Below are 17,154 nucleotides of genomic sequence, written 5' to 3' on the forward strand. Positions count from 1 at the left end.
TTGGAATTAACTTTGGGACCACTCTTTAGTGTCCTTTGCTAGATCCTCTTCTCTCTAACTGATATACATTAGTGTGTCTTAGAAATTATCTTTTTTTTCTCTTTTCTTGATTATGTATTCATACCCAACAAAATCTCATTTAGTCTAATGGTTTTACATATCAGTAAGCACACTGATGATTCTCAAATTTTTATCTTCAGATCCAGTATCTCCTTTGGATTCTGGCCTCAGATATAAAACTCCCTAATTAACATTTCTGTATTTTAGCATCTAATAGGCAGCTCATAAGAAACAAGTCTAGAAACTCAATTCCAAATCTCTTTCTCTAGTGTTTTCCATCTTAGTAAAAGGCATCATTTTTCTCCCAGCTTTTCCAGCTAATAACATTGTGTCATGTGTAACTCCTCTTTTTCATTAGATATGATTTTAATTGACTGTGTTCAGTATATTTTTGTGGTTTGTTTGCTAATTTTTGGCTACATCTATTCAAGTGGATATCACTTTTATGTAAGTGCTGGAAATCTGAATTGGGATGTGCATGCTTATACAGCAAACACTGAGCCTTCCCCACTCTGTTTTGTCTTCTCTGTTTCTTTTATCCTGATATAGTTCATATTAAGCATCCAGAAGACTCTCTCATAGTATCCAGTTCCCTCAAAAGTCCCTGCCATCTTATCAGTCTAGATTACTTTTTTTGTTTGTTTTCAAACTTCACAAGTTGTATATTCTAGCTTTTTGTTAATTAATATTTATTTGGCTTCTTTCATGTAGCATATTTCTGTGAGATTCAGATAATATTGTTGCATATAAAAATAGTTTGCAATAATTCTTTTGTGCTTCTTGTGATATTCCTGTTTATGAATATACTACATCTTTAGAAATCTGTCCTTCTGTTTGTCATTTGGGTTGTTTCCAGCATTTACCTCATGAAAAAAAATGTGTGATAAATATCCTAGCACATGCCTGTCGGGGTCCATATCGTTCATTTCTTTTGTTGGGTCATAGGTATACAACTAAATACTTTTCCAAAATTATTTGTGTTCTGTCCAACAGTGTTGAATTCTAATTACTTCACATCCTTCACCATTGTTAGGGGGGGATTTTAATCCTTTTAATTTTGGAAATTTTGATGGGATATAGTAGTTTCAAGCACTTAGTGTGTTTGTGTTCTGTATTTATGTTGGTGTATGTGAGTGCTGGAAATATGAATTGGGATGTGCATGCACATACAGCAAGTATTTTGCTGACTGCACTATCCCCTTAGTAGCCCCCACGTACACCCTGTTTTTTGAGATGGAGTCTCTCATTCGCCCACTTTACCAGGTAGGTTGGGCGGGGTGGCCAATTAGCCCCAGGTGTCTTTCCTATCTCTGACTCTGCACAGCTAGGATTACACACACACCAGCACACGGAGCTTTTTCAGATGGAGTCTAGGTTGGTTTAGACTTAAGTCCTTGTACTTGCACAGCAAGCAGTTTAGTAGCTGAGCTATGCACCCAGCTTGATCTACTCAGTCTTCCCACTCCTCTTCACTAACCAGTTCTCCACATTGCAGACTCCTGCCCAGCTATACTAACTTCATAACTTCAAACACACTAACATGTTCCCATGAGTGGAGCCTCTGTTTGTTCGCTCTTCCATCCCCAGGACTCAGAACAGTATATAACCTAGAGAGTGCTCAATAAGTATTTGTATGATAAATTAGGTATTCCTTATCTCTAAATAGTCTCAATTTAAGGAGATGAATGATTGGCATGAAATTAAAGAGTCCTGGAACACAGATGTCCACAGAATACTTAGAAGTGCTGACTTAGTGGTGGCCTGGTCAGGGAAGGCTTCAGTAAGAACATGGCCGTATCTTAAACTTTGAGAACTAAGTATTGATACAGGTCTAATCACGAACAATAAAGAGCTCAACATATAGGGCAAGTGGGATATAAAGGTAGATGCCGCAGTATGACATCAGGCATAACTAGAGTGCAAGGCAGAGGCTTAAAGCCCATACTTCTTAGGAATCACGATAAAGAATTTAGATTTTTACCTTAACGTTAATAAAGAGCAAACATTTTAAGTTAAGGAGAAATTAATTTTATGTCCATCTTTTGCTGCCCTCACTGTAGTAAACATGCTAGATAGACCTTAAATTTGTTGATATAGCCTTAGCTATCAGGGTGCCATTGGATAACAAAAGTTCTTGCCTCACAGAGTAACCTAGGAGAGGCATCACTTCTCCTTTTACTAGATCTTTATTCTCATCAGAAGAAGGCTGTAGACTCCTGAGATCTGCCCCAGTTCTGAGCCTCTGGTTCTAACCACGTTTCACCTTGAACTTGGGTCGCAATGCTTCTTTCTCTTAGATACTTAGGGAATTTTTAAATATTTTCTTGCATCTACTTAAAAAAATTTTTTTTTTAACTTTCAATTGTAGCCAAAATAAATTCAACTTACTTTGTAATTTTCTATGCACTCGGGTCAAATGCCAAGAAACTAGGTTCCTGGACAAACTCTTTAAACAGAAATGCAAGGTATTTTTCCTGCTGTCTGGGATTGTTTGCTGGCTGATCTTATGTCAGCTTGACACAAGCTAGAGTTATCTGAAAGGAGGTAACCTCAGTTTAGAAATGCTTCCATAAGCTCCGGCTATAAGGCATTTCCCCAAGCAGTTATTGATGAGGTAGGTCCCAGCCCATTGTGGGTGGGGCTCCCCCTGAGCTGGTTGTCTGGGGTTCTATAAGAAAGTGAGCTGAGCAAGCCATCGGGAGCAAGGCAGTATGGAGCATTCCTCCATGGCCTCTGCGTCAGCTCCTGCCTCCAGGTTCCTGCTCTGCCTGAGTTCCTGTCCTGACCCTCTTCAGTGATGGACTACAATGTGGAAGAAGTGTAAAGCTCATACACTTCCTCCCCAACTTGCTTTATGGTCATGTTGTTTCATTGCAGTAGTAGAAACCCTAACTAAGACAGAAGGGAATGCAGGAGGAGGGATGATGGAATGAATCTTTTTCTTACAGTTGTGATTCCAAAGAATCCTTCCCCTTCATCTGATGTGAACCCGGAGAAGCCCAGCATCCACAGCACCAAAACTGTCTTGGAGCATCAACCAGGGCAGAGGGGGCGCAAACCAGGAAAGAAGCGGGGCCGAACACCCAAGATCCTTATTCCCCATCCTACTGCTACCCCATCCAAGTCAGCTGAATCTTTGAAATTTCCAAAGAAGAGAGGTCCTAAGCCCGGAAGTAAGGTAGGTAAAAATGTAGGTTTCCCAGAAAGAGGTACAGAACAGCAAAGAAACAAGTCATCCATACATACATTTCATCTTGAAAAGGAGCACATCTAGCCAGCCAGCTTCTCCACCTCGTGGGTGGTTTTTAAGGGGAAATCCTAGATTGTCATTCCTACTTAGCATTTATCTGGAGTTTGCTGATGTTAGAGATAGGAAACAAATTTTGCTTTTTGAGGGGGTCAGTTCAATGTTTTCCATAGATGAGCAGTCCTGCCCTTGATTAACCTTCACAAAATAGATGTCTAACATGTAAACAGTATAATAATTCTGTAAATCTATTTCTCTTGTTATTCCTACCATTTCTTTAAAAAAAAAAAACTTCACTTAATCATTTAACATCAGGCTATAGTAGGTGCTGTTGCATCAATATAATGATCATCACAAAGCTCTGGGAGATATTATTAGCATTATTTTATTATGGAGTAAATTAAAACTTAGACATGTGAAATTATTTTAGAATGCATTGATCAGTTCCTAGATCTAGTTCCAAGGTCGCTACTATACACACACACACCCCTTCTATACCTAAGAGACATACAATTCCTCTAATGTATGAAAAGACCAAGTCAATCTTCATACGCCCAGTTACTGAAAGTGCTACCTCCCCAGTCATTCCACACTGTCATGGATATCTTCCCTGACAAAGCAATGATGTGAAAATGCTTCTCTATGGACCCTGTTAGCATCTACTTGATTCCTAATGATCAAAGACTTCTCAGAGCCTCCTTCCTGAATTTGAGTAATTGAATCTCCCTATGGAAAGAGTATATGTTCTCTCTGGACCTCCACTGTAGTTCCAAATTTCCCCAGTTGCTTATTTGACTGATTTATTTGTCCTTATAAAATATAAGCTCCTCAAGGCCAATCACCTGATCCTTATCTTCTTTTCCTCCTACAGTGCCTTGTATCTCAGTCTCTTGGGAGATGTTCTGAATATGGAAGATAGATAGATTGCTGGATGGGTGGATTGATGGATGAATGAGTGGATGGATGGGTGGATACATGGATGATTTTAGTCATGATGTTACCGCTCTTAGTTTTCTCTTTTTTGATTGGACTTGAACTCTCAATGCCATTGCTTAATCTTTCTATATAACATACAGTGCTCTTTCTGATCCCTTGACACTAACACCTAACCCTGGCCCTGACTTGTATCTATTATACTCTTAACACCATTACTGCTACTGCTGCTGCTACTGCTACGTTCTCTTACACTATTACTTCAATACATTCTTCTCTTTCTCATGTTGTGGAGGAGAGGCTGAAGGTCCTAAGGATGCCAAGGCAAGAGAGGCATGGTTTGGATTATGTGGGTAATTCTTGAGGGTTATCAAAAGACAGAATGTATGTGTCTGAGAGACTCCAAAGAAAAAAATAATAGCTAGTAAGTGGAAATTCAAGCAGAAGGGCTTTGTTTAAATATATAAGGAAATATATAAGGAGCTACCTCAAAATAGTAGTAAGCCCCTGTGGTTTCTTGGGGACTAGGTGGCTCTGTAAGAGGGCTATTTCAGGAAGATGATTATATTAAAAGGCCATTAGGATCCTTTGAAAACTGAGACCTATGATATGATTTCCAGTGTCCTGCACCTCACAAAGTCAAAAACATAGTAGACAGTATCCTCATTACATCCTCTTTAAAGTAAACATTCTCATGGTATCCTGTGTCTTGTGTGTCCTAGCATCTGATCCTCATTCTGCCTTTTTGTTTTTTTGCATAATTCAATAAAAGTGTTTGCATCCATATGATAACGCCATTTCTTTCTGAAACAAAAAGCCTTAGAAACCAGACAGATTTAGGCTTTGGTCTCATCTCCGTTATTGCTATCTTTGTGACTTCAGAATGGCTTCTTTCATTGAGGTGCTGATCCCCCTTCTTCCCTGTAAAATGGAACTAAGTTAAGGCATGCATCTGTAATGACACTTACCTAAAATGAAAATGATACCTTCTATAATTCTGCTTTCTTCTACAACATCTGGGTATTCAGCTTACCAGCCTGCTCTCAGAGGGACCCTTGAAGTCACAGCACCAACTCATTGAACTTGAACTAGTATTTATTTCCCTTCTCTCCGGACTTGACTACTTACATGGAATTCTACCTTCAGGAGTATCTAATAATATGAGTGTGTATCCATTTCTTTTGTTTGTTTTGTTTTCAAGACAGGGTTTCTTGGTGTGCTAAGTTCTTGGCTGTCCTGGAAGTCCTCTGTAGAGCAGACTGGCCTGTAGCTCAGAGATCCACCTGCTTCTGCCTCCCAAGTGCTGGGATTAAAGGTGTGCACCACTACCACCTGGCTCCTAAATCCATTTCCTTCTTTCTTTTTTTTTAAGACAGGGTTTCTCTGTGTAGCCTTGGCTGTCCTGGACTCACTTTGTAGACCAGGCTGGCCTTAAACTCACAGAGATCTGCCTGCCTCTGCCTCCTGAGTGCTGGGATTACAAACGTGCACACCACGCCTGGCTTCATATATCCATTTCTAAGGAAGGTTTTGCATGATGGCTTTCCCAGGTGAAGCCATTTGATGTATGGTCACTGCTGTAAGCAGGTCTCTATAGATTATGTTTCCCAGAAGGCAAACATATGTGTACAGCTTCTAGCAGTGCACCTTACACAAGCACTTTGGGAAAGAGGATTTTGGGGTCTTGGAATGGTGGTTTTTATTCTGAAAGACTTTTAGAGACTGTTTCTGGAAACATCCTGAGTTCCAGCATAAAAGAAATAATAGGTTTCTCTCAGATCTTCTTAATCACCCCTTTATTGGTAATCTATACTGTATGCTTCATGAGAAACATTTATTAACACTTATTTTGTGTCAAGTGCCATGTGAGGATTGATACTCAGACCCTCGTGGAGTTCTAGGTTAATAAGGGAGATCAGTGTGTAAGCAGGTAATAATAGTACATGGACGAATGCAGACAAAGTATGGAGTTAAGAGGAAAACTAAGAGAGTGTCCTAGATACACAGTGATTTAGAACATAAATAAGAGAGAACATTTCTTGTTGAAGAGAAAGCTTAAAATTGTAAAGATGTGAGCCAGATAAAATTGCATGGTTTTTAGAGACCTAGTGTGATTAGGGACTGTTAGGTTATTAAGGGAAGGAATGGCAGGTAATGAGCTAAAGAGGGGGAAGACAGAGGAAAGCAGTTGGTAAAGTCAGAAGGTTCATTTCCATTTCAAGAAAGAAACAAAATGATAACATTAACCTGTCACATACTTTCTGCTTTTATCTGCCCAATTTACAAAGGATTTGGAGTTCTTATGATACTGAATCTAGCATAAAAGTTCATTAAGCTCTTTCTCTACAGAAGACCAAAATCATGTACATATAATTCAGATAATGCTTACTAAGTACATTCAATATATACAATTTTGGGGCCAGTTATGGAATAGAAAGATGAAGTGTGGTTCCATTCATAAATACATTTGTTTCATGGGTGTACTGAGTGATAGGAATAGAGGAATGAAGGGAAGTTACCTTTCACGGGTAGCAAACTTTTCCCAATCCATTTTAACAGAGGAAACCTCGGACTTTGCTGAGCCCACCACCCACTTCACCAACAACCAGCACCCCTGAACCGGATACCAGCACTGTTCCCCAAGATGCTGCCACCATCCCCAGTTCAGCCATGCAGGCCCCCACAGGTAAGAGCAGAGGTTGGAACTAGCCACAGTTCCTCTAGTCTTCTACCAATAACTAGCCCCATCCACTTGTAAACCTAGATAGAATCTTAAAAAAAAAAGTTTGGCACTTGAAACAGTCTCAGAGAAACTGTCATTTTTGTCAGAGAGGAAAAAAAAACTGGGGTAATTGTTTTGTGAACTCAAAGCTGGGGAACTGGGGCTTGCCTCACTTAGTTGGGTCATTCCTTAATGATCCCTTACAGCATTCCAGTGAGGCTGCCACCATTCAAATTTGAATGAAAAGCTTCTGAGTTTTAAAAAAAACAATCGTTAATGAAGACAAGAAAGTGAATCGTTAATGAAGATACAGTGAAAGTGAATTTTACTTTGGAGACCAGCCAATGAATGATTGATTCAAAGCAAAATCTGGTGGCTGAGGATGGATAATCAAACTGGGTGTGTGGGTGTGGTTGTGTGTGGGTGTGCACGCATGCCCCCCCCCACATACATGTTCAAAACTCATGAATATCTGTCCCCATTTTATAAAATATCTATAAAGGTAACTGAACTACCTATACTCTTAAAGCATATGCATACCTTCCCAGTGGGGTGATCTTAAAGTACTCATTTGTATGTATGCATTAAGATATTTGTGTGTAGCTTACTCTTTAGTTACCCTATCTTCCTCGTGGTAGTCTAAGAACTTAGAATGCTGTCCATAGCTGTTAGAGGGATCTTTCTCAAGAATGAGTTAAACATACCTCAGCACAAAACCTAAAATTATAATCAGCCATAGTTTTCTTTCCACATAGCTTCAAAATTCAGGGTTTTCCTGTAGCATGTAAAAGTTTCATATCTAGGTGTTTGGTTATTGTTTGACTTTTGGTTGGGGAAGGGTTGACATGAATGTTCAGTTGTTCCAACATAGTTTATTGAGGAATCTGCCTTTATGCCCTTGTCAAAAGCAAGGTGACTGACCTCCTGTGACTTTGTTTCTGGGCTCTATAGTATCATGTTCTGTTTGTCTAGCCACTTGCCAGTATTACACTGCCATGGTTGCAGGGGCTATGTACTAAGTTTTGAGGCCATGAAGTTTCAGGCTCCCAACTTTGTTCTTCACCTTTAATACTGTATTGATTAGTCGGGGTCTTTCACCTCTCTATGCAAAACTCAATTTCTATTTGTTGCTACATAAACACACCCTCTGGGACTTGCATATATATATATATATATATATATATATATATATATATATACCACATGTGTGCAGGTGCCTCTGGAGACCAGAAGAAGGCATTGGATACTTGGGAACTGGAGTTACAGGCAGCTGTGAGCCATCCAGTCTGGGTACTGGGAACCAAATCCCTGGTCTCTTGCAAGAGAACTACAGAGTCATTTCTTTGGCCCCACTTTCTGGGGTTATGATTGCTATTATATAGAATCTCTAGGGGGCATGGGTTTTGGGTTTTTCAAAAGAGGATTTCTCTGTGGATCCTTGGCTATCATGGACTCACTTTGTAGACCTGGCTGGCCTCAAATTCACAGTTATCTGCCTGCCTTTGCCTCCCTGAGTGCTGGGATTACAGGCGTTGTGCCACCGTACCTGGCCTAGACTAATTTAACAGTGAGTTGTCTTAAGCTTTCTGTTAATTTGGTACTTTGATTTTTTTTTCAGAATAACATAATTTTACTAATAAAATCTCATGTATATTTTATAAGGTTTATACCTAAGTATTTTTCCTGTTGGTGCTATTGTAAATGATACTGTGTTTTCATTAAAACATTGTTAATACAGAGCAAAGTGATTGACTTTTAGATATTAACCTTCTATTCTGCAGCCTTTTTTTAATTACTTTTTTAGTTCTAGGTTGTTTTTGTTTGCTTGCTTTTTTTAAATCAATTTTTTCATATTCTATATGTAGATAATCATTTGTGATCCAAGAAAAGGTTTTTTTTATTTCCTAATATGTATACTTTTATTTTATCTTCACATCATATTAAATTATCTAAAACTCCCATTATGATGTTGAAATGATGAGAAGGGATATTTTTGCTCTGTTCTTCATCTTAATGGGAATTTTCTTAGTTTTTCGCCACTAAATATGCCAACTGTGTAGGAGTTTTATAAAAGTTATTTAACAAGTTAAAGAAATTCTCTATTTTTATTTTGTTTTATTGTGAATGAGTGTTGTATTTCTGAATATGTTGATGTGTTTTTTAATTTAGCCTGTAAATAGGATGATTGAGTAGGTTTTTGGTTTATTTGTTGTTTTGTTTTCTTTTTTGAGACAAATCCTATATAGCCCAGGCTGGCCTGCAGCTCAGTATGTATCCCGGGCTGGCCTGTCCTCTTGCCTCGGTCTCCTGAGTACTGGGATATAGGTGTGAGCCACCATGCCTAGCTTATGCTTTTACATGTCTTCCATACTTGGGATAAATTCTGTTTGTGTTGTACAATCCTTTATATACAGTATTAGATAAGATTTTCTAATGTTTTATTGAAGATTTTTATGTCCATGTCCATGAGATATTTTTGCCTACAATTTTCTTTTATTGTTATATCTTTGGTTTGTGTGTTAAAATAATGCTGACCTCATAGAATGAGTTTTATAAGCATTTCCTCTGTTTTTGTCCTCTGAAAGAGATTGTATAGAATTAGTATAATTTGTTCCTTAGGTCTTTGGTAGAGCTTACCAGAATTCAATTTGTTCAATAGATATGTGCCTATTCTGATTTTATTTTTCTTTTCTGTTAAGAGAAAATGTCTCATTGTTTTGCCCACTGACCTGAACTCTGGGCTCAAGCAATCTGGACTTAGCTTCCTGAGAGACTAATTGCATCCTGTACCATTGTGCTCAGCTTTGTCCTTCTTCTTGACTGAGTCTTAGAAGACTGACTTTCAACAAACTGCTCCATTCATCTAGGTCAATTAATTTGTAGGCATAAAATTTTATTCATAATGTTCTCTTTTAATTTTGTATTTCAGTTTTTATATACTGTACTTTGATCATACTTTCACCTCCCCCAACTGCTCCCAGATCCTTCCTTCCTACCTGTCCAACTCCATGTTCTTTCTCTTGCTCTCAAAAAGAAAAAAATAAAATGACAATCAAAACAAAAAATAAGACCAAATATATGACAAAAAAATATAAAAGAACCTAAAACAATATAAAGACCTTTTATGTTGCCCAACTACTCCTGGACCCGGGGCCTGCCCTTCAGTATCACTGCATTAGAGAAAACTGAGCCTCCCTTTCACAGCAGGTAACAACTGCAAATAGCTTCTTGATGTCCCCTTCTCTTTCATGAGATTTTTGTCTGATTTGCAGTTGTGTAGGTCACAATCTTTAACTCCAAATGTGTTACCAGCTCTGTTGTGTCTGGAAGAAATTATTTCCTTAAAGTCATCTGCCACCTTGAGCTCTTACAAACTCTTTTCTTTTTTTCTTTGAGCCATTAGGGAATGAGAGCTCAAATTTTTCTTACTTTGCACATTGTCCAGTTTGTTAATTCCCATCTACTATAAGAAGCAGCTTCTCTAATGAGGGCTGGACTGATCTGTAAGCATAGCTTTCGTCGTCAGAAGTTATTTTGTTATTGTATTCCTTTAGCAGAAGAGTAGGAGTAGGTTTGCCCCTAAGGCCCATGACCTATCTAGTCCCAGGTTCTTAGCCACTTCATCAGTGTCAGGTATGAGTTCCATCTCATCGAGTGGGCCATCAACTCAATTACAGAACAGTTGCTCACTCCCATATTTGTGCCACTCTGCACCAGCCTACCTTGCAGGTAGTTGCTGTTCCGGGGTTTGTAGTTAGGTGATGTTGATAATTACTTTTCTCCTCTGGAAGAATGCAGAGTACCTCCCAGCAACATGAATGTTAGTCAGTAGTGGTAAAGCTTCTATTTGGCCATCAGCTCGATTTCTCTATGTTCAGTGACATAAATAAATGTCTTCAGCACTAGGGCCTTACCAACAGGTTGTGAAGGGTGACCAGTAGCCTTGATAATAGCCTGTAATGTTTGTGAGAGGGCCTAGGGGACCCTTTGCTCAACAACTCAACAATATTTAACTCACCCTGGCACTGGAGGTTTTAACTTGGTGGCTTAAGATATCTAGTTGATACATTACCTCCTCCATGGTGACTCCATTTAAATTTCTTTCATATGTGTGTATATTTTAGGATGCTTCTAGAGTAGTAGGTTTTGGGGGTTGGTCTGGTGCTATGTATTTTTTTTTAAGATTTATTTATTTATTTATTTATTTATTTATTTATTTATTTATTTATTTATTTATTTATTTATTGCATATGCAGTGTTCTGCATGTTGCCTGCACACCAGAAGAGGGCACCAGATCTCATTATGGATGGTTGTGAGCCACCATGTGTTGGCTGGGAATTGAACCCAGGATCTCTGAAAGAGCAGCCAGTGCTCTTAACCTCTGAGCCATCTCTCCAGCCCAAAATTCATTGTTATTTTATGTGCTTTGTTGTTTTGCCTGCATGTATGTGAGGGCGTTGGTCACCAAGAACTGGAGTTACAGGCTGCTGTGAGCAGCCATGTGGGTGATGGGAGTTGAACACGGGTCTTCTGGAAAAGCAGCCAGTGCTCTTAACCACTGAGCCATCTCTACAGCCCCTTGTTGCAATGTATTTTAATGCTAATTATGGGCCCCAAAAAATCTGGTCTCTGCCTGGATGAGCACATTTTCACACCTGACCTTATGTAAACATTGCCTAAAAAATTATTCCTATTTGACCAATAAAAAGCCAACACCTGGGCAGGACAGAGGTAAAGTGGGAGAAGCTAAGGTTCTCAGCTTGGAGGACAGAGAGGATCTTGGGAAGGAGACAGACAGGAAGAGGAGGAAGAAGGCGGCCACCATGGGTTATGTTAGGTGGAGAGAGAACTATGTAGGCTAGGAGGAAGGACTCCAAGAATAGAGTAGTTGGAGAAAGCGACTCAGATGAAGAATAAACAAGTATTTATGGAATTATGGATGGGAAGTGGGCCAGATAGGAAAGGTGAAGGTGGATGGCCTGGGATGGGGGCTGATAATAAGAGATAGTGTAAGTGGAACTGTCTGCCCAGCCCAAGGTAAATAAGGCAACTATAAAATCTAAGAAGTGTCTATGCCTTATTGATTGTAATACTGGGTTTGATAATAACACCATAATAATTATAGGGCTAATAAAAACATGTTTAACCCAACACCATTTGTTTTCAGCAACCAGTAGCTTTCCATATGGCTTTTCAAAAGGGCCTTTAGTATTAGTTGTCTCTCCCCATAGTTTCTCCTTTACCCTGCTCTTCCAACCCCTCCCTATTTAATCCTCCTAGTCTCCCCTTTCTCTCTTTATAATACTATATTGTTTCCTCTCCTTGGAAGATCTCCTCCTCCTTCTGTTCACTTATTAGCTGCCTAACCTCTGCAGTTAGTAGAAGCACACACATCTAAAGTTAAAAGCTAGCATTCACATATAAGAGAAAACATGCAGTATTTATCTTGGAGTCTGGGATATCTCACTCAAGATGATTGTTTCTAGATCTATTCATTTACCTATATAGATTATAATTTCACTTTTTTTTAGAAGCTGAATAATAATCCATCATGTCATGAGCCACATTTTTATTATTTCCATCTGTCAGTTAGTCAATGGACATCTATGCTCTTTCCAATTCCTGGATACTATGAATAGAGCAGCAGTGAACACAGATGAGCAGGTATCTCTGTAGTAAGATACAGAGTCCTTAGGGCCAATATTTGACTTTAGCTATAGTGTTTCTTTATAACATTGGGTGCCTTTGTATTTGGTGTATAAATGTTGAGAATCCTCTTGGGGTGTGTGTGTGTGTGTGTGTGTGTGTGTTTTCTTTTCATCTAATGAGTACGAAGTGCCCTTCACTATATCTTCTGATTACTTTTTGTTTTAAAGTCTATTTTGTCAGATCTATTTTGTCTGCTTGCTTATTGGTTCCATTTGCTTGGAATACTGTTCTCCATCTCTTTACTCTAAGGTGACCACATCTGTCCTTGATAGTGATGTGTGGTTTGTTTGTTTGTTTTTTGTATGGAGCAGAAAGATGGATCCTGTTTTTAATCCAATCTTTGAATTAAAAAAATGAGAGTATTGATATTGAGAGATACTACTGAACAGTTTTCTAATTCCTATTTTTTTGTTGTTATGGTGTGTTTTTATTCTCCTTTTTATTGACTATTCTGGGATTATTTTAATTATTAGGTCCTTATTGGTATAGTTAGCCTTTCCTTCAGATGAAAGTTTTCCTTGTAGTGCCTTCTGTAGAGCTAGATTGGTGGATAAAAATTTCTTAAATTTGTTTTTACCCTGAAATGTTTTTCATCTTCCATCTATTATGATTGGTAGTTTTGCTGGGTGTGGTAGTCTGGGCTAGTTTCTGTAGTCTTTCAAAGAGTCTGTAGAACATTAGCCCAGGTTCCCTGCCTTCCATAGTGTCCATTGAAAATTCAGCTGTATCCTAATAGACCTGCCTGCATAGGTAACTTGGTCTTCTTCCCTTGTACCTTTCAATAGCATGTATTTGTTCTGTGCATTTACTGTTTTGATTATCCTGTTGTTTGGGGGATTTTCTTTTCTGGTCTTGTCTATTTGGTGTTCAGTATGTCTCATGTACCTTGATAAACATCTTTTACTTTGGGTTGGGGAATTTTCTTCTGTGATTTTGTTAAAAATACTTTCTGTGCCTTTGACCTGCTTCTTCCCACTCCTCTATATCTATTATTCATAGATTTGGTCTTTATACAGAGTGTTCCAGGTTTCCTGGATGTTTTATACCTGGATTTTTATATTTATATTTTTATATTTTTTTGCCTGAACTATCCATTTCTTCTGCCTTGTCTTCAAGACCTGAAATTTTCTCATCCATGTCTTTTGATATGTTGGTAAGGCTTTTGTTTCACTTCCTGAGTGTTTTCATTTTAAGTTTTATTTCAGTTTAACCTTTCCTCAGTAATTCTTTTTCTTTGCTAAATTCTACTTTCATGTCTTGAAGTGTTTTCATTATTTCATTCAACTATTTATGTTTTCATGCTCTTCATTAAGGCATTTATTAATATCCATTTTAATGTCCTCAGAGCCTACTACAGTAGGGTTTCTGATTTCTGCTGGAGACATATTGTCTTGGTTGTTCATGTTGTGTTTTTGCGGGGATTTCAGCATCTGGAGTTAGGACGTTTGAGATGTTTCTTGGTATAAATATCTAGTCTTGCCTTTGATGGGTGAGTGTTCTGTTCTTTCATTGCTGTTGTCCCATTCTGGGTTCTAGCTAAATGGAGCAGCTGTGGAGTCCCTGGAAGAGAGTGGTTCTGCAAATCAGCAAAGGGAAGGAGGTGGGCCAGATGGAAAGACTGAAAGGAGCAACAGAGAACTAGGGTTTCTCTCGGCCTTACCAAAGCCAAGTTACAAGGAGATTCACAATATTCTTTACGATCCTTTTATTACTAGCTATATGACATGTAGCATTTCTCCTTTATTACTTCTGATATGAACAATTTGTGTCATCTCTATCTTTTCACAAAGCCAACATTTGATTTCATCAGGACTTTTTCTAATGTTTTTTTTCCTTTAAATTTCATTAATTTCTCCTCTAATTTATTATCTCCTGCTTAGTCTGGGTTTAATTTTATCTTTTTTGTGTTTTTTTAGGTGTAAGCTTGTATTATTAACTTTAGATTTTTCTTTTCTAAATCTGTATTCTCTGTTGTACTTTTCCCTCAACACTGCCTCTATTGTATCTCACAAGTTTCAGTAAGACATTTTCACATTTGAGTAGCTTCAAGACTCACTTCCTAGGACTACACAGCAGGTCTCTCAGGATAAACCTTCTCTGCTTTGTACCTCCTCTGTAGGTACAGCTAAAGCAGCACATGAACAACCTTAGTAACTAAGAGGGAATGAAAAAGGAAATTTATGTAATTGTATTTTAGTTAAAATATTTTAAAAGAAAAAATTAATCTTGTTGTATAATGACAAGTCGGCAAGGATTTCCTTTAGCAAAATTCTATGGAAATCTTTGGTCTAAAAGAAATCTATGAAGCATATTCTTAGATCTTTCTGACTTTGGTTTAGCTTGGTTTTTTGAGTCAGGGTCTCACCATGTAGTTCTAATTGGCCTACTACTCATAATGTAGACTACACTGGCCCCAAACTCAGAAATCTACCTGCCTCTGACATGAATGCTGGGATAAAAGGTATCTGCCACCATGTCCCACACCTTCCTTCTTACCTCAATAAAGTATTTTCTCTCTCATCTTATATTTTATCATAAGCAGTGAGAAGGCAGGTAGCACTTTGGCTTTAAAAATCTCAGCTATTTCATTGAGCTCATCAGGTACATTTCCTGTTTTATGCTATTGTAGGCAGCAGTTATATCAAACTTTTAGTCCCTTCCCAGAATGTTGCCCATCCTTCACTTTCCAGTTGCATGGTCTTCACTTTACTTTAAATTCACTGATAGCCTTCTGGCAACTTTAAGGTTCCATTAAAACACTCTTAAAGGGCCAGGGAATGTAGCTCAGTGGTAGCTAAGCACTTGCTTATCTTGGATGAGGCCCTGGGTTTGATTCCCAGCACTAAAGAAAGTAACCCAGGGTCAGAGGTTGCACTAGTACTCTGCTTGTGGTGCTTTCTGCCACTGGTTCCAAAGCTAGCGCTATATGCTTAGCATTTGTTACTAAAGCATCTTGTATCAGAACCTATTCTGATAAGCTTTTGCTATGTGAAAAAACTACTACAGAACTATATAGTCTAAAACACTAAGGGCAGGCTGGATAGGGGGAGACAGCTCATCTCTTGCATAAAGTGCCAGATGGGGAGGGAAACTGACTAGGTTTGGGGATCCACTTGACCACACGGCTGGCATATTGGTTCTTCCTGTTTCTCCACATAAACCTCTCCACAATGTACTTGTTTTTCCACACATAGTAGTTGAGATCCAAGAGTAAATATCCCAAGAAACAGGAAGTAGAAGCTGCTAGTTTCTTAATCCTTGGTCCAGAAACTGGCACAGTACCATACCTGCTGCTTTCTATTGGTCAAATGTGACAGAGATCAATAAAAGGGATGCCAGACTTTCAGAGCCATGTTCCAAAACCAACAGTCTTCTAAAGGGTGCATAGTTTGGTCTTTGGTATTTTACCATATGACCCATGTAGAATTAATTTTTAAAATCTCCATTAGAACAATTATATAAAATCTATATCAATGAAATATACAAATCTTAGTTGCAAGTATATTGTACACTCATATATAATTTGCTGAATTTTAATAAATGTCAGCACCTGTGTAACTCCTCCCTCCCACTGTGATCAAGATAGGACACTTCTGCACCCCAGAAGTTCCATCAGGCTCCTTGTAGTCAGTCTCTGCCTCCACTGTGACTGTGATTCTTTTTTAAAAAGATTTATCTATTATGTGTACAATGTTCTGCTTGCACACCAGAAGAGGACATCAGATCACATTATAGATGGTTATGAGCCACCATCTGTGTGCTGGGAGTTGAACTCAGGACCTCTGGAAGATCAGCCAATGCTCTTAACCTCTGAGCCATCTCTCCAGCCCAACTGCGATATTTTTATTTTCTTTTTTTGCATGTATATAAGGTGTAGTGTATGTGCTGTCCTCAGTCTCTTTCTACCTTATTCACTGAGGCAAGGCCTCTCACTTGAACCAAAGCTCACCAACATAGGACAGTCTGTGTAGCTAGCCAGCTCCAGGGATCTCCTATCTCTGCCTTGCAAGTGTCTGAATTATAGGTGATCCACTAGGACACTTACATGGGTTCTTGTGGTCCTAACTCCATTCCTCAACCTTGTACAGCAAGCACTTTATCTGCTAAATATCTCCATAGTCTACTAGTCTCTCTTTCTTAGCAAACCTAGGCTGATCCTTCTTTTCATAGATTGACCCTTATATACACCTCTATAGAGACCTTTATTCTGCCAGTTAGGTCTCTTTAAGTTAGGAGATGAAGCCATTCAGCTCTGAGTCTCTTTACTGCTTTAGGACACTCAGCTTCTTGGGTCTGCTAAGTCAGTGGCTACTGCTAAAAAGTGGCCACTTCTTCAGTCTGCTGTCTCGTTTCCTTGATGCTATTGGCTGTCTCTTCAATTCTTATCTGGCTCACCTTAGAGAATTCTGGGAAAGAAGAGAGTTTATATTTTCTTCTCAGGGACCAGAGTTGTGAGTTTTGAGTTGCTCTCCTAATAGGCTG

General features: G+C 38.7%; 1 protein-coding gene across 5 annotated transcripts in view; it reads left to right on the plus strand.

The window, feature by feature from the left end:
* The window catches only part of Scmh1 (Scm polycomb group protein homolog 1), a 96,948-nt gene that overhangs the window by 64,013 nt on the left and 15,781 nt on the right, over positions 1-17,154 (plus strand). For all 5 annotated transcript variants that reach the window (XM_055611290.1, XM_055611289.1, XM_055611294.1 and 2 more), the window contains 2 exons: positions 3,009-3,238; positions 6,800-6,926. In XM_055611290.1, coding sequence (XP_055467265.1) covers positions 3,009-3,238; positions 6,800-6,926 — 357 coding nt within the window. The remainder of the gene's footprint in view (positions 1-3,008; positions 3,239-6,799; positions 6,927-17,154) is intronic.

Source organism: Psammomys obesus, unplaced genomic scaffold (genome assembly GCF_907164565.1).
Source record: "Psammomys obesus unplaced genomic scaffold, mPsaObe1.curated_primary_1811, whole genome shotgun sequence".
Lineage (NCBI taxonomy): Eukaryota > Metazoa > Chordata > Mammalia > Rodentia > Muridae > Psammomys > Psammomys obesus.